Raw genomic sequence first — 24982 nt, forward strand, 5'->3', positions numbered from 1 at the left:
CCGCCGGTCGGTACTGACGGCGAGGGCGCGGTCCCGGGTCGGTAAGGAAAAGGGGGAGGTGGCGGGAGCGGCCCGCAGCCTCCCGGGGCACCCGCTGCCCTGCGGGGCCGCCTCAGCGAGTTCCTGCACTGCGCATGCGCAGAAGGCGGGCGACCGCATGTGTTTGGCGAGGCGGCACGTTAGGGGCGGGGCGCGTGCGCGGTGGGGCTCCCCGGGTCATTGCTGGCCGGGCGCATGCGCATTGGGGCGCCCCGGGTTCTTTTTCGCTCCCGCGTTCACCCCCGCCCCCGGGCGGCCCGGCGTGACTTTTGGCCCTGGCGCATGCGCAGCGGGAGGGCGGGGCCGGCGCGTGCTGTGTACGGCGGCCGAGCGGGGCCGCTCCTCTCCGCCCGCTGCTCTTTGTCAGGAGGCAGGAGCCCGTCAGGGAGCGGCGCCGCGGGCGGCGGGGGACGGAGGTGGGTCATGAGGAGAACCGAGGCCTATTGTGCGCCCGTGGAGCTCCCCTAGTACCCGCACCCGGTTCCTGGGCCTTCTCCGGGGCGTGGGCTGGGCCCGCCTGGCCGGCAGGGCCTGCTTGAGGGGGATGTGGGGAACAACCGGGCCCTGCGGGGGCAGAGGCGGGCTGAGGGGCTCCGGGCTGTGGTAGCCCTCGAGCGTGTGGGGTCTCGGGGCCTGGGTGTCCGGGCAGGCCGCCCGCCGTGCCCCTCAAGCGGGTGAGGTGCAGCGAGAGCCCTGTCACGGTTACACAGCTACCGGCCTCCCCATCCAAATCCTCGGCCTCTCAAAGTTCTCCTTATTCCTTTTAATTGATACGTTAAAAAAAAAAAAAAATAAAAAAAAATAAAAATCTCCCCTTTGACCATATATTTTTTGGGTTTGAGTTCCGTGCTTTTGTTTTGGAAAAGAGCAAGTCACTTCCTTTGTTTCTGATTAACGCGAGAAGGTTTTGCACCAAAACGAGTTGTGGGCTATCTCAGTGACAGGACGAGGAGGCAGCGCACCCCCTTCGAGGAAAATGGGCTCGAAACAGATCGCCCAGGAAACCTTTGACGATGCGGTGCAAGAAAACATTACAGAATTTGAGATGGATCCGGAAGAGGCTGTGAGAGAAGCTGTGCAGCAGTTTGAGTCCCAAGGTATTGTAATTTCTCTGCTTTTGCAGCTCAGATTGTTACAGGCTGAGGTTTTACGTATCTTAATATTTAATAGAACTTGACTGCAAAGATTGATCATCCAGTATTGAAAAGAAGCCTTTGTGAAGCAGAACATAGACGCTATTAACACTAACCTAGTTTTGTGGAGTAATTATGACTGAGAAACTGCTTTGAGTGAAACCGCAGGGTTCAATTTGGTCAATGAAATTAAACTACCTTTTTTTTTTTAATTTTTCCCCATTTGACATTTAGCTAGAATTGATGCTCTGTTCCGGGATATATTTGGCCATTATAGTTAGAATTTTAGCAACATTTCAGTATCTTTGTGCGTTCGTCCACAACAATTGGACATTGTAAACTCCATTTACAATGAGTTAACCTTTGTTCGCTGTGGTTAACTTGATAAATTTGATAAATTTTACCCAAGCTCCTGTAACTAATATTAATCTTGGTTTTGTTTTTCCTTTCAGGTGTTGACCTAAGCAATATCGTGAAAGCTGTGCGGCAGCCTGCCTCCGAAAATGGCCAAAAGCAAAAGCATGAAATTTTGCTGGTAGGAGCACAAACTTATGTTATTTTCTAAGGATCAGGGTTACAGAATAGTTTAAGTAATAGACTGAGAATAATAAGACTTACCTTCTACTTCTGCCTTTATCCCTTTTCTTTGTGAGCCCTTCAGCAAGCAGTTAATCCCATCTGTTCTGCAAAATAGGAATAATATAGAAGTTTGAAGAGCTGGCTTGCGCTTTTCAGTGGAAGTGTCTGTGGAAGTGCAACATGCAGCATTTCCTGCCCAGGAGATGCAGATTCTGCTTTTTGTAACTTAGAAGCAGATTCTGCCCTTGTCGGGTAAACTCAAGCCACAGAAGAATTTTAATGAAAGAAATACAAGTAATGGAGGTGGTAGCTGTTAGCTGCCCCTCTGAGGGGAGAGGAAAGGATTGAATACAGACCCTCCCCACTAAGAATATAAAAGTACTCATAAATGCCACTGACCCCTGTGAAACATGCCCTTGGACCCAGTTCACCCGCTACTGGTCAGACTGGTGTAGAGCGATGGCAGAAGCACAGAGAAGCCCCCATTTCTCCAGGGGTCCTGCGCATGAAGACAAAACACTGCTGTTTAAGACAGCCATTTGTTACATATGTCAAACTAATAATAGTCTCCTTTTGAGCTTAAAATTATAAATAAACAAATTTGACTGACTGTAAAGAACTGCTCTTGTTCCTTCACGGTTCAGATTGAAAATTAACTCTTGTTCTCTTCTTTAGACTTTAGATTCCCTTGGGAAAGCCGTTGCTGACTCCGACCTTGCTGAGATGGCCGAGCAGCTGGTGGTCTTCGCTGATCAGTGCAAAGAACAACTGGCTTTCCGCTACCTGGCTGGGCAGAATGGCGCCTATTCCGTGGTGTTCTCTGCCTGCCAGTTGGCTTCGGGAGACAGAAATTTAATGCTGAAAGCCTTTTATACTCTGGCCGCCCTCTTGGATGGGCAGCCAGACCTGCTTGACTCCGCTGGCCAGGATTTACTGCTACAAACTCTGAACGAGTATAGGGAGGATGGGGAAATGATGCTGGCCGGGATCCGATGCCTTCGCCATGCCTGCCTGAAACACGAGCAGAACCGGCAGGACTTTGTGAAAGGTGGGGTTCTGCCCCTTCTGACTGGAGCTATCGTCCAGCACGGAGACAGCGCCGATGTCGTCCGAACGGCCTCCTCGGCGCTCAGGGTCATGACATTCGACGATGACATCCGCGTGCCCTTTGGTCACGCTCACGATCACGCTAAAATGATTGTGCTGGAAAATGATGGGTTAAGAGTCCTCATTGAAGCTGCAAAAGGTAAAATTAACCCCCGTGACTGTTGATCCCAATTTTGAATCACCTGTGCTTTCTTATCTCAAAACCATGCTTTATCGTAGCTTTAAGCCACCCAGAGATGGCTCAGAAATTTGTCACTAAAATGCTGTTTTAATTCTTTCGATGAAATGGACCCCGAGGGAGCCAAATAATGTGACTGCTCCAGACGCTGTCGGCAGCACCAAGGTGGCAGTTGACAGAGTGACAAATAGCTCTGATTAGGAAGTATTTTACAGCCCAGGGCAGGTTTATGGGCACATTATCCCTGCTGAGGTGCTGCATTCTTGCCAAGAAAAGAGAATTCTGTCTCTGTCTAGATACAGAGTGAACAACAGGATGTCACCTGTGCTGGTGTGTTTTAATATATAAAGTGGAATTCACTGTTTCCTGTTTCTTTTTTTTTTTTTTTTTTAATAAATTAATTAAAGTAAAACACCTTGATTCTGCAGCACCCCTCCTTGCTCGTAGTTACTCCATTCCTCATCTCTCCTCTGCAGCATTCACAGATAACTCCAGTGTTCTCAGTGAACTGTGTGCCACCCTTTCTCGCCTCTCTGTCAGGAATGAATTCTGCCAAGAAATTGTGGACCTTGGTGGCTTAAACTTTATGGTGGCTCTGCTGGCTGACTGCATCGACCACCCGGTGAGCGATAGAAAGTGTTCTTGGGAGTGGAGGTAATGCAGCAGGGCCTGCTTTTTGTTTTAAAGTCCTGGCTGTGAATGGGCCTTAGACTGTGCATTATTTTAGGTGTACTTAGGGTTGAAGCTCAACTCTTGAGTCCCTATTTACCGCCTTATATACAGAAGTAGGTTACAGGTGCTCTGTCAGATAAGAATGCAGTAATTCCAAGCCCCTTGTTCATGGTCCTTCATGAGCAGAACTCTCCTTGCGCCCAGAAATGCGAAGCTTCTTGGTTTCTCACTCTTCTAGAAAGAAGAGATTCAAGAGGATTTAGAAGCTCGACTCACAGAAGGTTGATGTTTGATTCTTTGAGCTTCTTTGAAAACCTCTGCCAAACTAACAAGGTTCCTTATGACTCTTGTCTAGCAAGAAAGCGTCTGAGATGTCAGTGACTGAGAAGAGCGTTGCTCTTGGTAGCTGGGAATGACAATTGTTTGAAAGGAGTTGCCGGGGGATGTTCTGGTTGGTTTCAAAAGTCTGTAAAACACTCTCTGTGCCTTTCTGAGCTGTTGTTTGTTTTTTTTTTTTTTCTTGGTGAACGCAGGACGTGGTGAAGCAGGTGCTGAGCGCCATCCGAGCGGTTGCGGGTAATGACGACGTGAAAGATGCCATCGTTAACGCTGGGGGAACGGACCTCATTGTGCTCGCTATAAGCCACCACCTTTCCAACCCTCAGGTACGGGCTTAATTGGGTGGTGAAGTCCCACCGGGGCTGGGAACGGAGCTCAGGTTTGGGCTGGATAATGCAGTAGTGTCATCGCATCTGGTGTAGGAGAACAACCCCCAGCGTTGCTCTGACTTGTTATAAACAAGCAGTTAAATGATTGTAACTGAATAATGTATTAAACCTTTAACATCCAGTTGTCGTGGAGCGGTTCAGTGCGTGCTTTGGCAAATATTTGTGTAAATGTGTGTTCGCTTTCCTATATTAGGGTTTTTCTTGTTCCTATCTCAGGTGGATACTGGTTATGGTGTTTTACACTCAGATGGATACTGGTTATGGTGTTTTACACCTCTAGGATGTAAAACTTGGCTCACATGCCAGAGAGGCAGGATGTTTCAGTGGAAGAAACTTAAAAACAAATTTTAAGAATTGCCAAAAGAAGGAAACAAACTCCAAACACGTTTGTGTTTTTTTATTTTAAAGCAATATTTTTCAGCCAGTGAGTGTCTGTTCCCCTTTGTCCCGCAGATCTGTGAGCAAGGCTGTGCTGCCTTGTGCATGTTGGCTCTGCGCAAACCTGAGAACTGTAATGTCATCATGGAAGGCGGAGGGGCGTTGGCAGCTCTGCAGGCTATGAAAGCACACCCACGAGAAGTGGCTGTTCAGGTATTTGCCTCCGAGCGCTTGATTATTTCTTCAGGATCGGTGGTGGCTCAGTTCACCCCTTCATTGGGATCTTGTCCTTTACTTGACGGATACCAAAAGGTTCTGAGCGTGTTGGGATGCAGCATCTAAATGCAGGACTCCCTGCATCTGTCACGATGATGTGATCAGAGGAAAATTTACTTTGGCTTTCAAACCCACCTGAATTCACAGAATCACAGAATGCTATGGGGTTGGAAGGGATCTCTGGAGATCATCTCCTCCAACCCCTTGCCAGAGCGGGGTCACCCAGAGCAGGTCCCACAGGAACGTGTCCAGGCGGGGTTTGAATGTCTCCAGAGATGGAGACTCCACCACCTCCCTGGGCAGCCTCTTCCAGGGCTCTGCCACCCTCACAGGAAAGAAGTTCCTCCTCATGGCTAGATGGAACTTCCCATGTACAATTTTGTGCCTGTTCCCTCTTGTCCTGTCACTGGGCACCACTGAAAGACTGGCCCCATCCTCCTGACACCCACCCTTTAAGTATTTCTAGATGTTGATCAGATCCCCCCTCAGTCTTCCCTTCTCCAGACTAAAAGGACCCAAGTCCCTCAGTGTTTCCTCAGCAGAGAGGTGTTCTAGTCCCCTCGTCATCTTTATAGCCCTTTACTGTACCCTCTCCAGCAGTTCCCTGTCCTTCTTGAACTGGGGGGCCCAGAACTGGACACACTGGACAATTGAGGTTCAAGTGGCTGTGCAATGCCTTGCTTCTCTTCCAGGCGTTACTTTTCCTTGAAGGAGCAGGATGAGGATAGACTCTTTCAGACCCAGCCTGTGCTACGATGTTATCTGTCCTATGGTTCTGTGTCCACTTCTGTGCTCTCCAGAGTATTAAAATACCATATGAAATATTTTCTGAAAGCGTAGTTTAAGCTAAGTGCTGGGGAAGGTGCCTGGAGCAGCCTACAAGGGGGTGGGAAGGTGGGTCTGCTGTAACCAGAGAATTCTCTTGGCATTATTTAAAGTTCTTGGTGTTGCCTGGCTGGTGTTTGAGATTTCCTGGTGTTCTGACAGAAGCAGGAGGTTTTGTTCTAGAAACTTCAGTGTGAAACAGCAGCCATGCTTTCGCCCATAGATTTTTATTCTTCCAGGACGTAGTTCGTTGCTGTCTACGGCATCCCACGTTTGGTTACCCAGAAAAGATTCCTTTGTTGGAGCCAGATCTGCTTTGTGTGTTCCAGCATCCTACAAGGGTGGTATTTCCCTACAAGAGACACTGATACCTCTCATTTACCTCTCTCCTCAGAAACAGGCTTGCATGCTGATCCGCAACCTGGTCTCCCGAAGCCGGGACTTTTCTCAGCCCATCTTAGAGATGGGAGCTGAGAACCTGATAACGGAAGCTCGGGCAGCGCACAGGGACTGCGACGACGTAGCCAAAGCCGCCCTGAGGGATCTCGGCTGCAAAGTGGAGCTCCGAGAGCTGTGGACGGGTCAGAAGGGGAGCCTGGCTCAGTGAATCGTCGCTCCACTGAGCAGCGGAGCTTCAATTCATCATCATCAAGGGGGGGGGGAAACGAAGCGGCGTGGATTAATTTGCAGTTACATTGAGCTGGACTATCTGAAGCAAATGCCTGGCTTGTGAGGCTGCGGCGAACTTTGTATCGGGAGCTACAGCTGAAATGGCTTTACGCGTTCACGGGCTGCAGATCGGCTCCGTGTAGTAATCATTCCCCGCGTCATCTAATGCCTGGAGATGATCTGCTCCCCCCCCTCCCTGTTTTTTTGTGTGTAACTCGTGTCCAGAGCGGGGTGGCTCCGCGTGCTCTCTTCCGGGCGGTGAGAGCGAAAGTGGATCTTTTCCGGTAGGAGTTGGGTACGTACCGTGGCGGCTGGTTCCCATTTGCTCCTTGCTGACGGAGGCTCGTCGCCTGGTCTGGTAACTGGGTGGAGGAGGAGGAGGAGGAGGAATCCTATCCTTTGTGAATGTGTTCTGTCCTGTTGTACTGTTCTTCTAACTGTTATTTTACTGCTGACCGTACTCTGTGTCGCTTCTTTGGATTTTTTCAGCCCACGTTAACATTTCAAACAGGAGCAAAGTAAGGATTTTGGATAGCGGGGCCCGAAGCAACATGCTTTGATGTTGCCGTTTGCCTCTAGGAGGAAAGTTCATCTTCTCTTTCAGTGAGTCAGGGGCTGGGAGCGAGGAGGGTGGTTTCAAAGCAGGGACGAAGTGGCACCAGGCGGGGGGGGGCAGGCTTTGGTTATCTCTTAACGAGATAAAAACCCAAGAGTGCAGTAATTGTAACGAAGAGGCCGTGCGCCTCGTGGACTGAAGACAACTTGGGGGCAAAAGGCAGGGGGGTGTGTGTGAAACATCCCCAAAGGCTCTGAAGTCTCAGCAAAAGGCTTCTGTGTTCCTCAGAGTGCTGTCACCAGCCCTGCTCTGGTGACCACCTTCCTCCTGCCCCCCTGCCCACGTTGTACTTGGGTGGATGTTCTCCAGATGGGACATTCTCTGGAGAAATGTTGACCCTATAGGACATAAAAACGTGCGAGGGTGGTCGGGCTCTTTATGGAGCCTTTTTGAGGCAGGAGAAGGTGGGTGGTGGAGTTTGGAAGTAAAGCCTCCTGCGGCCCCGCGTTATCTGCCAGCAGATAGCAAAGGTCGCCGTGTGCTTTGGGGGCTTCAACCCCCCACCCCCCTCGAGGGTGTTTGTAGGGGGAGAGGCTGATGGGGTGTCCTCTTCCTGCTGCGGGAAAAGCTCTGACCTCCTGCCTGCGACCCTCCTCTGGGCCAGAGCGGGCAAGAAGAGCTGATTGAAGGAACCCCAAGGTCCCTGGGAGTGTTGGAAGGTGACCCCCGTTTGCCCTGGGGAGCGCTCCTGGTGCAGCTTCAGGCTGGGTCTGGGGTGTGAGCGAGAAGCAGCACCAAAGCTGAGAGAATCAAACCTGGGATTCCCCCCCGGTTTCGGGAAAGCTTGGATTTATTTTCCTTCTGCTTTAGGCAACCCTTGGTGTGTGACCCTGAGCTTCTTGTCCCAAAGGTATCCCGGGTTTAACCCCTGCCTGGGGCGTGGGGAAGGGACAGATCCGGGGTGGGAGGCAGCCGCAGGCCGGGCATGGCGCACAGCCGTGCGGGACGGGTCAGGCCGTGTATTAATATGAGGAAAATATACCATACAACCGCGCTGCGCGGGATCTGCGCGGAATCTGCGCGCCCCCAGCTCCGGGCGCACCCCGCCCGCTCCACACCGGCCCCCGACGCTCCGCCCCCTCGCCCGCCCCTTCCCGCCGCCGGTTGGCTGCCGCCACCGCCCGTCTGCGGGCCCTCGGCCAATCCCCGCGCACGGCACTGCCCCTACCGCGGTGATTGGCCGCCCGTCAGACCGCGCCCCGCCTCCCGGGGGCGCAGCGAGGGAGGGGGAGGCCTGGCGGCCGCGGGGAGACGACGGCTGAGGCGGCGCCGAGCGCGGAGCGGAGCCGGTGAGTGCGGGCGGCCCCGGGCGCCTCCGCGGGCGCCGACACCGTCCCGGGCGCCCGTCTCTGCGGTCTCGCCCCTGAGGGCCGGGCGGTCCCGGGCCGTGTCGCGGCGTGTGGGGCTGGGTGACATTGCCGCGGCCTCCCCGCGGGGTCACCGCCGCTTCGACCCCCGTCTCCCTCCTTCTCTCCCTCCCGGCGGCGGCTGGCGGGGCTCTGCCTTCTCCGGCCGGGCTTCAGCTCGGGGGAACGGCTGGGGCCGCGCCGGGAGCCGGCCTGCGCTGCGGGGGGAGCGGCGCCGGCCTTTGCCGTGGTCAGCGCCGAGCTGCGGCACCGTAACGGAGGCCCTGCCCGCCCCCGGGACGCGCTGCCCGGCCCCGGCCTGCCCTGCCCCGGCCCCGGCCTGTCCTGCAGCCCACCCTTCGTGTCCGGCCCCGGCCTGCCCTGCCCCGGCCTGCCCTGCAGCCCACCCTTCGTACCCGGCCCTTGCCTGCCCCGCTGCCCCCCTCGCTTGCCCACCTGCCCCCCCTGCCACCTTGCCGGCCTGTCCCCTGCCCGCTGCCTCGCCCCCCCCCGTCCCCCTTCTCGGGTGTGAGGCGGGTGTCACCTCAGGCTCCTCTTCCCTTCAAAGCCTTGTCATCAAAGCTGGGCTCAGGCGAGCGCGTGTCTCCCAGATGTGGGCTTAGATGTGATTTTATTTTTCGCTTTTGTTTTGCTTTTTAAGTCGATGTGAACCTGCGAATAAGGCGAGCCTGCGTCTCTCTGCCGAGGGGTAGGTACCAGAGGGCGGGGAAGACGTTAAATGCAGATCTCTCCGTGTCTCCTACGTCTCTCCCGCTTCAGCGTAAGCAAAAAGTTGCAGAGCAGGGGTGGCTTCCCAGCTGCGCCTTCGGATGCGGGCAGGGAAGAAGCACCTGGGATTGGGTTTTAAATTGTGACATCAAAAGACCGCTGGAAGTGATTGTGCGGGGTTAATAAACGCTGTTCCACCTTCTCCGCTGCGTGGGAGCGTGTGACTGGCTGTACCCCAGGCTCTTGGTGCTGCCAGCCCGTTGTTGACCTTAAACCTGCACCCCCTGAAGTCTGGAGGGGTTGAAGACGCGTTTGTGTTTGTGGAGGGTGTTTTTCCTCTGGGCTGTTCATTCAGCAAACTGCGTAGAGTGGCTTTGGAGCCTGCCGTCACTTGGCTCTCTTCTTTTTTTCTTTTTTTTTTTTGTTTGGTGTTGGGTTCTTACGCTTCCCGGTCGCATTAACTGCAGAGCTTTTTCTGGAGGTTGTGCGCTCCTTGCGATGTTTTTCTGTGGTTTAGATGAATTTAGGCTGTTTTGAAAACATTCTGGGCTTTTTTTCGTGACTCTAGTTTGGGAGAAGGGTGTGTGCGTGCGTAAAGGAACAGAAGAGGTGTCTGTGGGTGTTGGAAAACAGCTGAGGGAAGAGAGAGTGTGTAATCAGGGTACCAGAGGGTTGGTATAATCATACCAACAACCTGTGGGTGAATGGATTTAAAAATAATCGTGTGATCGGGTGTCTAAAACACCAGGGCTGGATTCTAGGTAACTCTGAGCATCTCTACATCCTTCTAGAGCTGTGGATACTCAACACTTATTTTTCTTTCCCCCAGCAAATCGAGGTGATTGTTTAGGACCGGTGAATCTTGAGGAGAGCTGCTGCGGAGGAGCGGGGACCGGGACTGTCCTCGGTGTTGGATTTCAGCAGGAACCCTCTGGCCCCGGTGATTGCTTCAGGCGGGGGAGTTTTAGCCCTCGATAGCCCAGCGGTGCGAGTCGGGAGCTGCAGTCGTGGCTTTTTGCTGGACCTGTAGCTTGTACACCGACTCGGGCAGTCCCCCCTGCGTGTTTCAGGTATATCTGCCGTCTTAAACTTTGCTTCAAGAGGTTAAATAAAACGTAAGGTGAGCAGGAAGGCAGCCTGGAGCGTGTGGTTACCCGGCGAAGCAGATGGGCTTGGTACAGGTCAGACGGGTTTGCCGTTCGAAGAAAGCTCAGGAACCAGGAATAATTTTCTTCTAGTAACTTTGCCGCTAATTGCAGGAAGATGCATTCAGGTTCGTACCTTCCTTACGTGAAACCGATACCAATACTTCACGGCAGCGCTGTTCTCCATTTTCCAGGTGATATCTAAGTGTTCCTGGGAGCTGCCTTACCGCGGGAGGTTCTTTTTTGTGTTGTTGCGGAAAGGTGAGCTGAAATGCCAGCAGCTTACTCCGGGTCACAAAATAAATGAGTGGTGGAGGAGGTCTTTCCTCTCTAGTTGTGCCTTAAATCCGCTGACGATGAAGGTGTGCCTGTGGCACGCGTTCGTGCTGCTGGGCCCCAGTTGCCGTAAGGTAATCAAACTTAATTGGAGTCTGCAGGGCTTCGGTTAAACAGAGCTGATGCTTAACTTTGCGTTAATTTTTGAACGATTTGGGGTGAGTACAACAGTGGGGTGGGTAACTCCCTGTCTGGTGTGACTCCGTACAACGTGGAAAGCTTTGCCGTTAGGAAATGACACCTGCTTGGCACGTGTGGGGGTCCTTCTGCTTAATGATGGAAGATTTTAGTTCTTTATTTCCCTTTTTTTTTTGTGGTTTTTTTTTTTCCTAGGCAATTTAAACTGCTGGAGTTTTAGAGCAGAGATTGTAATTATCCGTTATTGTGTTGAAATAGTTCCTGGCAAAGATTGCTCGTGTATTGACTGAGGGTTGCCTGTGTTCCAGATAATCTGTACTCAAAACATTTCGTCTGTGGTGGGATCTGTCACTTTGGGACCTCGTGTGTGCCCATGGTGACCTTCAGGTGACTGCATCGAGGATCCCCTGATGGGAAAGCTTGTCTTTGCCTGCAGGAGCCTGCTGACCGAGAGGTCGTATATCATATTTTATTGTCATTTCTTTATGACATTACCCTTGAGAAATAATTTTTGAGAGGAGTATTCAAGCTGGGAGGATGCTCAGAGTTTTGTGTGTGTGTGTAGTTGGTTGGTTGGCTGTTTTCCTGCCTCCTGTTCCCGAAGGAAGGCGATCCCTGGCTGACACGTGGGGTGGGTGCAGCAGCGGGTCCCTGTCACCCAGTCCCCTTGTGCAGATAAAGCCGTTATCTGTCTTGCAGATAAGAACCGGTCCTCGGTTTTTGGCTGCAGACAGCAGAGTTGAGGTGGTCCCAGCAACACTCTCCTTTTAGCAACTGGAGAATGAAAGCACTGTGGGGTTGTTTTTTTTTCTTGCCAAGATTTTCTCCGTTGGGTGGCTCGTGCCTTCCTTCCACGCTCAGTCTTGGGCTCCTGAATAATGCAGCTGGCTCTGCAAGCAGGGGGTTGCATTTAACCACTTCTGGGTGTCCGGCAACTGGCTTAACTCAAGTCAGATAATCTAAAACCATGCAAAGAATTTGTATCTTTATCCTCGGTTTTATTGGCAGGCTTGCGTTACATCTGGCCAAGGGAGGCAGGAGGAGCATTTGTTTAGTGCTTTGGAGCTAAGAAAGCATATTAAAAAAATTAAACTCTTCCAGATATTGTAATTTAGTGAGTCTTTTTGTCAATGATTCCTTCAAATCACGTTAAGGGTTTCTGTGCAGACCTTTAAAGGAAGAAATGCAGTGGACTATTCCCAGCTAATGTTTTGGGATCGGATTTGTATGCGGCTGGAAGATGAATGTGACTGAAGAGAGTGAGTCTGCGGGGCATATCTGGTTTTGATTTTTAATGGCTTAATCAAACTGGAAGGGAAAGATGGACCTCAAGGGGCTGTCTAGTTATAGCTCATCCCCTTCTTCTGAGTGTTTCAGCCCTTTTTTTTTTTTTTTCTGTGATGCTTTTGCTCCAAGGGTGAATTTAAGGCTGCAGTAATCTCGGCTCTTACCACATCTCTCTCTCTGTCAGGCTCAATTGCTCAGTTTAACAATTGAAGGAAACCTAATTGAGCAACTTCCCTGGGTGCTGTTTAACTTCAGCCTGCCTGGGAAAACGCGTGAAAATTTCTGCCGGAACTCTCTTGGTTGTTTTTTTTTTTTTTTTTTTTTTTCCCCCCTAATTTAATTATAGGCTTTCATTAGTGATGTTAACAACATAATGAAAAGAAAAGAATTAGGAGCCGGGTAGCTGCTGAGTAACAAGGAAGCTGGTGTGTCTGAACGGAGTTCCATGAGTGACTTCACCTGAATTAAATTGACATTCTGCCCCAGAGGTGAACTGTGATTTCACCCAGGTTGGGGTGACAGCAAGTGTGGCAGGTGCTGAACGCAATGCCCAATTATTGAATAAAAAAAAAAAAAAAAGTCTTCAAAGTTTCTGTATCCGCCCTGTTTTGTCTCCTCGTTTTGGGTAATGGTTAGAGGGAAGTGGGTGGCAGGACCGAGTCGCCCTGAACGACTTTTGTAATTTCTGCTGGGGTTGTCCGAGGAAAAAGCAAACATTTCTTAGCGAATCGCTGCCCTTGGATTCTGATAGCTGACGGCGCTGGCTGTTTGCTTTGCGGCGGATCTGCTGTTCCTGCTGGAGAGATGATGTTCTTTCGGAAATCTTAGTGCTTTTGTGGCAGGTCTAAATTCCACCGGAGAACAGCAGACAAACATGTTTTTCAGTAGCGTGGCGTCGCGAGCTGGTCCCTGGGCGGGATGCCCGGGCTCCTCCTGCTTTCTGACCGCGTAGTAACGCGAAAACTGTAATGACTGGGTCTGCTTTTGTAGTAAAGGTATTTTTCTATGAACAGGTAGTTTCGGTTCTGACGGGGTGTTGGCAGAATGGGAGTGGTTGGGGAGTTGGTGAAGCCTGGAGAGGACGGGCAGCGGGATTCCTGCCTCCACCGGCGCTGATTTTTGTGCAAACCCCGTAGCTCCTCCTTCCTGCAGCTCCTGGAAATCGGTGGTGTTGATCTGCCAATAGAAGGCATGTCCCAGGCTGGTAAAATACGTAAAGGAGGAATTTCAGGCAGTTTGTGCTGTAATGATGCGAAGTCAAACTTTTAAATAAGGTTTAATTTTGAAATATGGAACTGCATAATAATCTGCAAGCCTTTACTTTAGCAACGTGATTTTTTTTTTTTTGTACACGCCCCTAACCGGAGAGTTTGTGCTTGTTTCTTAGTTGTGATGCTGCTCTCTGAAACTCATTGGCTCTTCTGCTGAGGAACTAATTATCGTAAGGTCTGCGTAATTTAAAATATGTTCAAATGAAACAGCTGAAATACAGCATCGTGGTTGGCTTCAGGAGCGCCTTGGACAGCCAGAGCTGGTTTTTCTCTGAACCCCCCCCCCGACCCGCTTTGGGCGATGAACTGGCACCTGCCTGTAAGACATCCTTCCTAGTGGGTTGCTTTTATCATCGGAATAACTCGATTCTGTCTCGCCTGTCCTTTTAATCAAAATCACCGCCAAGAAAAGCAGAATGTCTGGGTTGTCAGAGAGTCAATTTGACAGCTTGATTGAACTTGCTCAGGTATTCATTAAGTGCCGCTGGAGAGAGCCGGGAGAATGGGAAGGGATGACTAACAATGCTCTGGTTTTTAATGCGTATTCCCTGCATCTCCCGGTACGTGGGGAATGGGGCTTGTTTTGGCACAGAGATGGTTCTGCGGTTGCGAGAACACGGGCAGGATACCCAGAGAGAGTCCCAGGGCCCAGAGCACCGTCACAAACCAGAGCTCCGCAGCTCGGGTCATCACTTTGTCTAAAACGCCAGAAACCAAGAGCCTGAGCTTCCCCGACTCCCAGCCCGGTCGATAATCGTTAATCTGGACCCGCCAATTAGCACAGCTCGGTTGCAGGCAGTGTTTTCTGATGGATTTGACACTGGATACCCGAGTAAGTGCTTTGTCCTTTCAGTAAACTCCCATGAATTTTGTTGTTAAAAGCACAGCGTACGTTACTCATTAAACCTCTTTAACTTTTGAACTCGCCTTCTCCGGCCATTTTCCTTCCTGATTGTATATTCTCCGAGGGGAAGGGTTTGCTCTGCAGCGTGTGGTGCTGAGCAGCCTGGATCCAGATGTGTGACAGGGACCCCTGTAAGGACAATATAAATAACACAGAAGTGTGTTATAAAAAAATAAATCTAATCCCCAGCTTTTTTTTTCCCCCCCTTGTTTCCCGTGGCTTTGTAAACGTAAGTAATGACCGTGGACGGGGCTACACAAAATACGAGGATTTAAAAAATATCCAGCTGCTCCCAGTGTTGGGTTTGAGTGGATTACTTAATGAACGAGCCCGATCGCTGCGTATGCAAAATAATTTCTGGCTTCTAATGGCCAAGCCCTAGGAATTCTCACTGAAACTTTAAAGCCAAGCTTTGTTCTCCATGGCTCCAACGCGCGTTACTGCTCCTAACAGCCAGAATTCAGGGAATCACTCGCCCCCCATCAGAACCCGGCCCGGCTCCGAAATGAAATAAAGCTGCATCGCTTTGCAGAGAGCAAATGTGAATAAAAATCATAAATGCTGGTTTTACATGTAAACCTCTGCAAGCAGAGGGCCTGTATTTGTATAGAGCGTGCGGGCAGGTTTAATCTGTAAAATTAAGCGTACAGACAGGCGTTTGCAAGATCAGGGCGTTGGGCACTAGAAATAATAGAACAACATCTCTGAATAGGATCAAACAGGCGTGGACCTGCTGGAGACAACTTCCGAAGAGAAAGATCTGGGGGTCCTGGTAGACAGCAAAATGACAATGAGCAAGCAGTGTGCTCTTGTGGCCAAGAGGGCCAACGGGATCCTGGGCTGCGTAGGGAAGAGTGTGGCCGGTAGGTGGAGGGAGGTCATTCTCCCCCTCTGCTCTGCACTGGTGAGGCCACAACTGGAATAGTGCGTCCAGTTCTGGGCTCCCCAGTTCCAGAGAGACAGGGAACTGCTGGAGAGAGTCCAGCGAAGGGCAATGAAGATGATTCAAGGATTGGAGCATCTCCCTTATGAAGAAAGGCTGAGAGAGCTGGGACTCTTCAGCCTGGAGAAGAGAAGGCTGAGGGGAGACCTTATCAATGCTTATAAGTATCTGAAGGGTGGGTTGAAGGAGGATGGAGCCGGACTCTTTTCAGTGGTTCCCAGTGACAGGACGAGGGGCAACAGGCACAAGCTGAAACACGGGAAGTTCCATTCAAATATGAGGAAGAACTTCTTCCCGGTGAGGGTGCCAGAGCCCTGGAACAGGCTGCCCAGGGAGGTCGTGGAGTCCCCTTCTCTGGAGATCTTCAAGACCCACCTGGATGCAGACCTGAGTAACACGCTCTGACGTGCTCTGGGCAACCCTGCTTCAGCTGGGGAGTTGGACTGGATGATCTCTATGGTCCCTTCCAACTCTAAAAAATTCAGTGAAATTCAGTGAAATTAAATATTGTTGAGTAAATGGATACCATCTTTATGCGCGTGCATGTTCTGAGATACGGCCAGGCTTAATAACATCGGGTTGGTTTTTAACATTTCCTTTCAGTCATCTCTTTCTCAATCGTCTTTCCAAATCGTGTTTTAAAATAAAAGTTGCATATTGCATTCCTGAGCTCTTTGGCATCGTTTCTATTTTTGTGGGCTTATTTTTGGTAGAGATGAGTCTGAGATTGTGACCTACATTTCTTTATTTGAGATAGCCGGGGATAATACCCCCCACCTGTGATTTCTTTCATGCTTTTGCTGAAAGGCATTGTTTTAGGGTAGATTTTCCAGGTATGTGAGATAAGAAGGAAGTAACTACAGAGAGTAAATTAGAAATAATCAACGGTCTGTGTTCTTGAAAGTAATTTAATGAACTGCTCTGCTCCATAGTGTTATGAATCGCCTTTGGTCTTGATCCGTGCGGGAGTTTTTGTTCACACGGTCTGATGGGACCAAGTTTCTGTGACAGAACTTTTCAAGCTGGTGGTTTTTAGGTCGTGCTTTGGACTATCACTCGTTATCTTCTTCCTTATTGAGATCTTGAGTTATTCCTCTCTGAGCAACATCCTGCCATCTCCTCGATGGGAAAAAACACCCTCAGGAGTTGTAAACGCCTTGAGAGGTGGCTTCCCGAAGCTTTAGCCAAGCAATGCCTGGCGTGAAAGATCCCCGGGTGTGTTTGTCCTGCCGCGGGCAGAGCGTGGGTCACGCAGAGCTTCGTCATCGCAAATTGGTCACGCACCGGTACCGCCACGGCTGAGCTGTCTCCCCCTTCCCCTTCGCATCTCTGCCGCAACCGAGGGGGCTGGAAAATGAAGTCTGGCACTAATTTATGAGAACGATGTTGGGAGGGGGGGGGAAAATAGGTCAGCAAGTATGAAAGGTGCTGACAAGCATATAATATCTAGAGATTGTTAAAAAAGGAGGGGAGGGGGAATAGTCTTAAGACAGCCTTTCAAAGTAAGGAGGCTGTTGTGCCTGAGGTGTCCCAGGCGTCGGAGCGGGGCAGAGGTGATGGAACTTGCTGGAGGAGACGTGGGAAGGCTGGGGCAGAACTGGGGAGCAGTTGGGGAATGCAGATTTCCTAATCTGCGCGTTCCTTGATAGGAAGCTAACGGAAGGGAGATGGGGCGATTGGAGCGGGCTCGTTGCTTAGAAAACCCATCTTTGTAGTTACACGCTCCACTTGTGAATAGATTCAGAGCTCAGAGAAGGCCACCTTTCCAGGCCAACTCAAGTTTTTCAGACTTTAGCTCTTTCATTCCTGCATGTTTAAGGATGAAAAAATTGCATCCTGAAAACCAGAAATATTGAAACTTGGACGCTAAAGTGATAGCTGCTATTTAAAGCGTTATCTCTGCATTTATACCCTGCAGCTGAGGTTAGACTGACCTTGCCTTTCACGAGGCAAGTGAGAGCCTGTATCACAGCAAAAAACATCTGTGCAAACCGATTCACTGGCTACAAACACACGTGTACGTGGCAACTGTGAAAATAGGGAGTTCTGAAATCACTGATGTGCTGCTCAGTCAAATGGCTGGCGTCACCAAAATAGCCTTTATGGCACGTGTGAGGCATTGGATCCATCTCTTTCCTAAAATAACCTCCAATTGCTCATGGCAGCCTTTTGGGACTTACTGCTGGGACTATTTTTTTCCCTTTTCCAGGGCTGGGTTTTAAATTTCTCCACGCCTTCTCCGATATCTGGATGCTCAGCAGTCAGAGATGAGTAGCAAACAAAACCCTCTCTGTAAGCGATGGGAGAGGACAGGGCAGGCTCTGATTCTTCTCTCTAGAAACTATGGATATTTTGATGCTGTAACTTGCAGCTGAGTTCCTCGTGGGCTGGAAAGAGTGAATATGATTGATGTGATTTTTACGTAGCACCAAAGTACCCCCCCACGTGTACACTTGCACCTTTTAGGACGGAAATGGCACTAGGATCCTGGAAATGCTCCTCAGCTGGGAGTCTGGGATTGGGGTTTTCCTACTGAAAATGGCCCTGGAAGTAGGTGGTTCTTCCTTCCTGTATAATTTTTTTATTACCTGCGTGTTTCCTGCTTTTGACACTAATTCTTGCTTCGTTGTTTTCCATTTAGGAGCCGTAGCTCTTCTGCCCACTTGTAAGTGCGACTGGTATGGGTAATGGTGTGAGAGAAGGTCCAGTGGATTTCAAAGGGCAGGATGTGGAGCCGGTTACATCAACCCACCTCCCGTCAGAGGTAAGAGCAGGAGGTTGTTGGGAATATGCGGTGGGTTTGAGAGAGGAGCTCTCAAACGGCTCCAGGGGATCTCAGTCCTGGAGGAGCTGCAGGGGATGTAGAAGCCACGTAGCGTGTAGCTTTTAGTTTCTCTGAGGACAACCAAGGAGTTCCAGCCGCTGGGACGAGGCTGCGTCGCTCGGGGCTGAGAGGCAGGCAGGGCTGCCTGCCGCCTTCAAGGTTATGTCTCGTTATATCTTTAGTGGCAGAGCTGGACGAGAGCCATACGTCTTGCTCTCCCTGCTCCTGCCGCTGTTACGAGACTCCTGCAAGAAACCCTGGAAGGAGGCGCTGAACCTTGGTCTGATTTAGACCAAAACTCAGGCCGAAGTTCACGCAGTGCTGCCTTTGCATGGCTACCCTCGCGTTTAGCACCAAACAGGCAGGGATTGGAGGGGAAAATTGAAGTGAAGCGCATATTTTGGTAATAAAAATTAACTTTTTAGCTGTGAAACGTTCTGAAAAAAGAAAAATGTTAACTCCTCTTCTCCATGAAAGCACAAAGCATATCAAAAGTTAACATTCTTAAGCCTTGTCTTGACTTGTCTTTCAGTCCGTGGCCTTCACGGTGTTAGATTTCGAGTCATTTACTTGCTTTCTGCCCGTGTGTTACGAGAACATCGCTGCTTTATAAATATGAGCTGTGGCAGGGATGTCAATAACAAAAACACTTCCATTCCATTTATCATAATAGGAAACCTGTCTCATTTCATTCTTAGGATCTTGGGAACAATGTGGAAATATGGCTTGTGTGTTACTGGAAGGACGAGAGAGAAACTTCCCTTCTGTACATGGCTAAATCGTGAGGGGGTCGTGGCTTAGCATTTAGAAATCTTAATAGGGAGAAAACAGTACATGTAAGAAGTGTAAGATCTTGACAGACAAATCTAATCTTTGTTCTTCGTGATCTGACCAGGAATTTATTGTGCTTGAAATTTTGAATTTTGACCCAAGTCTTTGAGAGGGGGTAAATTCTGCAGCGAAGGTAAAATATGACGATCCTTGTGCTGAGGATTGACTGTGTCATACTGAAAAATGCTTTGTTGCAGGATAACCAGGAGAAAAAGAAAGTACTCAACTCCCTGATGTCTGGTGCGTTGGCTGGTGCTGTTGCTAAAACTGCAGTAGCTCCGCTGGATAGGACAAAAATCATGTTTCAAGGTGAGTCCCGTTGGCTTTTGCAAAAAGCTCTTACTTCTTTATTGTTAGCAGAATCCAAACCAGCTTCTCCGTTCTCCTCCTTTGCCCTCCTTCGGTCCGCAGAGACCGGGCGGGACACGGACAGAACGGTGACGTTACCGCGGTGAATCGAGTCGAAAAACCCCTATTGTTTGATTCTGGGTAGGATTATTGCAGGTGTCAATCAGCTGTGCATCGGGCCCGTGCTGCTGGATCCGGGGCTGATGGTCGTTCAGCAAGAGTTTTGCCATTTCAGGGTGGCGCGGATGCACGTATTGCCGGTTGGGGACAATGCCTGCAGCTGGTGCCACGTATTCTGTGACATAATTCTGTGACATAGTTGGACTAGATGATCTATACGGTCCCTTCCAACTCTAAAAAATTCAGTAAATTCAGTGAAATAAGGGCCAGTTTTGGGTTGCAGAGTAAATAAACACTGTAAAGGCAGCGTTTGAGGGGATGGTTGGTAACGCTCGGGGTTTCCGTGTCTGTTCAGAAGGAGAAATAAGGTAGGGAGAGGAGGGGAGCAACATGAGGTGTGATGCTGGAGGGAGGTAATTGAGCTGTTTGAGTTTCTTGCCAGGCTGTGCCTGCTAAAATGTGTGCAGTCTTCTCTACTCCGCGTTGCGTTGTTTCGCAGCTGAATTGTTGTTATTTTGAGTTAATGATGTTAATGATGAGAAGTCCTGGGAGAGGCGTGGAAGCTGGCGTCCCTAGCTTTGTGTTACAGAGCCCTTTCTGGAACCCGGGAGGTGTGTCGCTGAAAATGAAAGTCAGCTAATTGGAATAGAAAATTCTCGCCCGTTTAGTGGGATTTTGGGATTCAGCCCCATCATGGGCTCTGCTCGGTTCCCTCATTCCAGCTGCATTAATTGTCCCAGGGGACAGCGCGCGGACGGTTAATACAGTGGACATTTGGTGAGGCCAAGAATTTTAAATCTGGTCGACATCCCAGATTAAATGAATTGGGTGGGTTTAATCTAATCCCTGGATGGGATTTAATTTTGAATTGACTTTCATTCGACGTGATTTTCATTCTGAATATAGCAGGGGCTGAGGTCTGGGATAGCGGGGCAGGGGATGAGGGAGGTGATGCTGCGGGGATCAGGGAGACGGCTTGCGCAGCGCTGCGTACGTGCCGTGCTTTCTCCCCAGAGCAAACCCCACGGGTTCATCTGAGGTTGGAAATGTCAGGATCAGAGGTGAGATGGAAACGGCGGGGCTGGGGGTGAGTCAACAGCTGTCTGTATAAATCACCTCTCGTTTGTACAGGCCTACGTTTATAAAAAGACCTGTTTGGTTTGGCCCATTAGACTCGCTGCAGAGGATGTGATTAAAGCTTCCCTGTTCCAACCAATTTCCTAGTATCTAATGGATTTCTTGGTCTCCTTGGTAAAAACCTCTCCTGAAGGTTTTTACTCCGGGGCCTCTTCCCCATCTGTGAAGGAGGGAAAGCGTTTTTGGGTCACACGAGCTAGGAAGGTTGTCCCTTGAACTAGAGACAGGAGAATTTCCCTGTGGGAGAAGGGAAAAGAGCTCTTTTCCATTCCAGCTGCAATTGGTTATTGAGGTGTTTTTCTTTATTAAAAACACACACGCAAAAAAAAGAAGAAAGTGTTGAATTGCATAAAGGAACAACGTGGTGAAAATGTATTTGCATGTGATTGTTTGATACACTCGAGAGGTTACAAGTCTCAAAGGAGTTTGCAAGAAACTGCAATAGACGCTTAATTGGAACCACGTTTCATTAGTGTTGCTGTTGGGGTTTTAGCCTGGGTTGCCTTCCTGCTGTAGGAATGTTACAAAACAGAGCTGCCGTATGCCAAATAAATCTCGCTTCCAAATGCCTGCTGGATGACATAGTTAAAGAGATGCTGTCAGTTTGAATGGATGCAAGAAAAGAAACTTGAGTGTTCATTTTGAGTTTTGCTGGGCTGAAACCATCCTTGCGTGGAGCCTCGCTAAACAGCCCCGTTCTTGCTGCGTGCCGGCCTTAGGCTGGAACCTGCGCCTGGAAATGCTCGACTGAAATAAGCGGTCGGTGCAGTTTTGCTTTTTTTTTTTTTTTTTTAAATTTTTTATTTATTCATTTATTTTTAGTGCTTTAAAGTAGGAGCTGCGACAGAAACCGAGTGTTTTCGTAACGGTATGTCCTGGTTTGAGGCCCAAAGCACAACACACTAGGTGGAAAAATGAACTTATGTGCTAAAGAGAATTTGGGAGCGTTTACCTGGGGAAAGTCTTTGTTTATTAGAAAGAATCTCTATTTTCTCTTGCATTAATTCTTTTGCTTCTATTTTTATCCCTTAGATAAAATGCCTGTATGGTTTATTTGATCCCTTTAAATGTACTGCAAGGCCTAATGCTCATTTTTTCTTTTTAGTGTCTTCAAAAAGATTTTCTGCCAAGGTGAGGTGAAGTGTCTGTCTCCTGTTGACCTGAAGGGTTTGATTAATGGTAGTAATAGCCCTAACAGCACCTTGTGTTTGTTTAACTTTCTTGCTTGGGTTTGATGAGCAGCACTCACAGTGACAGAACATAGAGGGAAAGACTGAAAAACAGTCTTGTTTATAATATTCCTTAGGACAGTGCTCTTTAATGTTCACATTTTTATCTGGTGCCTGGCACGGAGCGGCCTCAGTCCTCGTTTGTGCTCCAGGTCCTACCTGTGAGATGACAATAAATGTGGCATCGCTCAGGGCTTTGTTTTATTAGACCTTCTCTGGTGGTTTTCTTTCCCCCCAACCACCACTGGAGTTGTTCCAGAGCCTATAAGAGATGTGAATTTGGGATCTGCTCACTGCCTTGGCTTGCCGAGTGTCCCATTGCATGCGTGTTACGGCTGTTCCGTGTGTGCTGTGCTAATATCTGTAATCCAAATGTTTCTGTCTTATACTAAGAAGATTAATTTGGGTTGGGAAACGGTTTGTGCAAACAGCAATCCAGCCCCGTGCCTTGCCCTCAGGGGAAAATGAAGATGTCTTGAATGCAGAACTCAGTCTTCCTGACTCCAGTTCTGTTTTGCTCTAATGTGTCTGATTTGGTCTCCCCAGAGAAGAGGTTTTAGTTGTTTTATTCTGGAGTCGGGGTTTCGAGCTGCTGTCAGGGCTGGGGTGGGAAGGAGGGTTTGGCGAGGTTAAGCTGTAGGGTCACCTTTTCCCCCTCCGTTGTTTGGAGCCCCTCTTATCGTGATCTCCCCGCCTGACCTCTGATCCCTTGCCTGCAGGAAGCCTACAGGCTGATTTATCGCACCTACCTCAACGAAGGCTTCTGGAGTCTCTGGCGGGGCAACTCAGCCACCATGGTCCGCGTCATCCCTTACGCCGCCATCCAGTTCTGCGCCCACGAGGAGTACAAGCAGCTCCTGGGGAGTTACTACGGCTTTCAGGGAAAGTAAGAGGCAGCGTGGCTTTTGAGCCTTGCGGAGGAGGCTGGAGAAGTTTGCGGGACCAGTAGATCGTAGAGAGGGAGCGCGTTCCTCTGCTCTGTGCAGACCCGCCGAGTCGAAAGCTCTTGGCACAGGGTTGTGCCGGCTTTGCAGAACAGGCTGTGCGAGGGGTCTAAGCAAAGGGCTGGGCTTCTAGTCTTGCACAGGGGAGATCTTTGTCAGGAGAAGACCCTGTCTTCTAGAGGCGTGAGCAAGAAGTGGCCTAGACATTGAGTTAGAGAATCGTAGAATGGTTAGAGTTAGAAGGGACCTTAAAGATCCTCGAGTTCCCTGTGCTGAGAGTGGGCAGGCAAAACAAAGAGCTTTGCTTTGCAGGAGAAGCAACGAGATCCAGCCTTGTGCTGTTACCTGAGCCGTGCCTGTCACCTGAGCCTCTTGCTCTTGGGCACGTAGTGTCTGAGACACCCCAAGTCAGGCTTGTTGCCCTCAACAGAGATTTTCTCTGAGCCTCCGTCTTGAATGGCTGTGGCAAACCACGGCTGCTCCAACCCCCCCACACCCAGCTCTTCAGGACACAGGCAGGGAAGGGATTTGGTAGCAGATAGAGTAGAGCCGTGCTCAAAAGCCACGTAGTATTTCCATCTCCAGGTGATCTGTTTGGTCTCTTCTCTCACCTTACTTTAGAGCGCTGACACCCTTTCCTCGATTCATTGCTGGCTCTCTGGCAGGCACAACGGCTGCCATGTTAACCTACCCCTTGGATATGGTCCGTGCTCGAATGGCTGTCACGCCGAAGGAGATGTAAGTGCCTAAGGAAAGCAAGTACAAGCACCGCCAACAAACACAGAACTTTCTTTTTAAGGTCAGATGACTTTTATTCCCCGTTTTCTGGGTCACTTCTTGCTCGGAGCCTTTGGTGTAATAAACCTCTTACTGCTGGGGTCTGAGCACTGATTAAATGACCAGAGCCCTGGTTAGTCCCGGGGCTGGAAGGAGATCGATACAGAAAGACTTCGCGAGTAAAAAACGGCGTGTTGGTTCTTTGGGAGGGCAGTTGGCACCACGTTTCTGGGAGAGATCTGACAGACAGGATGGCATGTCACGATAGGGCTCTGGGAGAGCCGGTCACTGGCTTCTCCGTTTGCAGACAGGCTTCTGAAATCCCTCCTGAGCTGTTTGATGAGCTCAGAGCAGAATTAATTAATTGTTGATCCTTCAGAAAGCCCTGTTGGGAATATTACTGGTGTGTGCAGTCACTAACCAGCGCAGGTTTGGTTTTTCTGTGTCCACGTGCCAGGTACAGCAATATTGTTCATGTCTTCATCCGAATATCCCGAGAGGAAGGATTGAAGACTTTGTACAGGGGATTTACACCCACCATCCTTGGAGTGATTCCGTATGCTGGGCTTAGCTTCTTCACCTACGAGACGCTGAAGAAACTGCATGCAGGTAAAGGCAACTTGGTTTGCTTTCAAATGAAACGGTGAAAAGGCTTTTGGCCAATTGGGATGTTTGAATTGAGGGGTACGAGTCCTTTTCCTGGCCTTGAAGTCACTTGCACAGTTCTGTGCGTGTGGAGGATGCCTTGTGCCTCCCTCTCTCCGACTCCAGCAGCAGAAAAGCAGTGTCTCTGTCTTGCAGAGGAGCGAGAAGGTGCAAGTCCTGGGTGCAGAAGGACTTGGTTCCACACCAAGTCAGCCAACAACCAAGTTGGGAACAAAATCTCAGGAGCTCTGGCACTCAGCCCTCTCTGGCTCTCAGCCCACTTGACCTTAATCGTGTGTTTATTAAGAGAAGCTTTCTCCACTCTGCCTGCTTTCTCTTTCCCAGATCACAGTGGGAAATCGCAGCCATCCCCTCCGGAGCGGCTTTTGTTTGGTGCCTGCGCGGGCTTGATCGGCCAGTCGGCCTCTTACCCCCTGGATGTGGTTCGCCGACGGATGCAGACGGCGGGGGTTATGGGACACACGTACAGTTCCATCCTTCTCACCATGCAGGAGATTATAAGAGAAGAGGGACTAATCCGTGGCTTGTACAAAGGACTCAGCATGAACTGGGTCAAAGGTCCGATTGCAGTGGGAATAAGCTTCACCACCTTTGACCTGACGCAGATCCTTCTCCGTAAATTACAGCACAGCACTAATGTTGAAAGGTAGTAGCTTAATCCCCGCAGCCCTCGCTGGGGAAAAGTCCAACACGTGTAGAAAGAGCAATGCTAGCGTTCCCTCACTTTGTCCCTGCTCTCCTGCAGCCCAGAACGTACCTTTCTTGTTTGTTTGTTTGTGGGTTTGTTTTTTTTTTTTCTGTTGTTGT

The 24982-nt window shown here is 49.9% G+C and overlaps 2 protein-coding genes across 4 annotated transcripts; both read left to right on the top strand.

Moving 5' to 3' along the window:
- The first annotated feature begins 809 nt into the window (after positions 1 to 809).
- On the top strand, positions 810 to 7043 carry ARMC6 (armadillo repeat containing 6). 2 transcript variants are annotated; one of them, XM_074163797.1, is made up of 8 exons: positions 810 to 1136; positions 1625 to 1707; positions 2427 to 2997; positions 3513 to 3672; positions 3823 to 3832; positions 4242 to 4373; positions 4890 to 5027; positions 6310 to 7043. In XM_074163797.1, exons 1-8 carry the CDS (start codon positions 1016 to 1018, stop codon positions 6520 to 6522), a joined length of 1428 nt encoding a protein of 475 aa, XP_074019898.1. In that variant the 5' UTR covers positions 810 to 1015; the 3' UTR covers positions 6523 to 7043. The 2 variants fall into 2 exon arrangements, with proteins under 2 accessions (XP_074019898.1, XP_074019900.1); XM_074163799.1 differs by lacking the exon at positions 3823 to 3832 and having other exon boundaries at positions 3513 to 3658.
- A 1376-nt stretch (positions 7044 to 8419) lies between these two features.
- On the top strand, positions 8420 to 24825 carry SLC25A42 (solute carrier family 25 member 42). Of its 2 annotated transcripts, none has more exons than XM_074163700.1 (8): positions 8420 to 8489; positions 17941 to 18063; positions 19152 to 19263; positions 21665 to 21690; positions 22508 to 22674; positions 23354 to 23470; positions 23967 to 24118; positions 24500 to 24825. In XM_074163700.1, exons 2-8 carry the CDS (start codon positions 17980 to 17982, stop codon positions 24823 to 24825), a joined length of 984 nt encoding a protein of 327 aa, XP_074019801.1. In that variant the 5' UTR covers positions 8420 to 8489; positions 17941 to 17979. The 2 variants fall into 2 exon arrangements, with proteins under 2 accessions (XP_074019801.1, XP_074019803.1); XM_074163702.1 differs by lacking the exon at positions 8420 to 8489 and adding an exon at positions 18176 to 18178 and having other exon boundaries at positions 17980 to 18063; positions 19161 to 19263.
- Positions 24826 to 24982: the final 157 nt, after the last annotated feature.

Source organism: Numenius arquata, chromosome 25, assembly GCF_964106895.1.
Source record: "Numenius arquata chromosome 25, bNumArq3.hap1.1, whole genome shotgun sequence".
Taxonomy (NCBI): Eukaryota; Metazoa; Chordata; class Aves; order Charadriiformes; family Scolopacidae; genus Numenius; species Numenius arquata.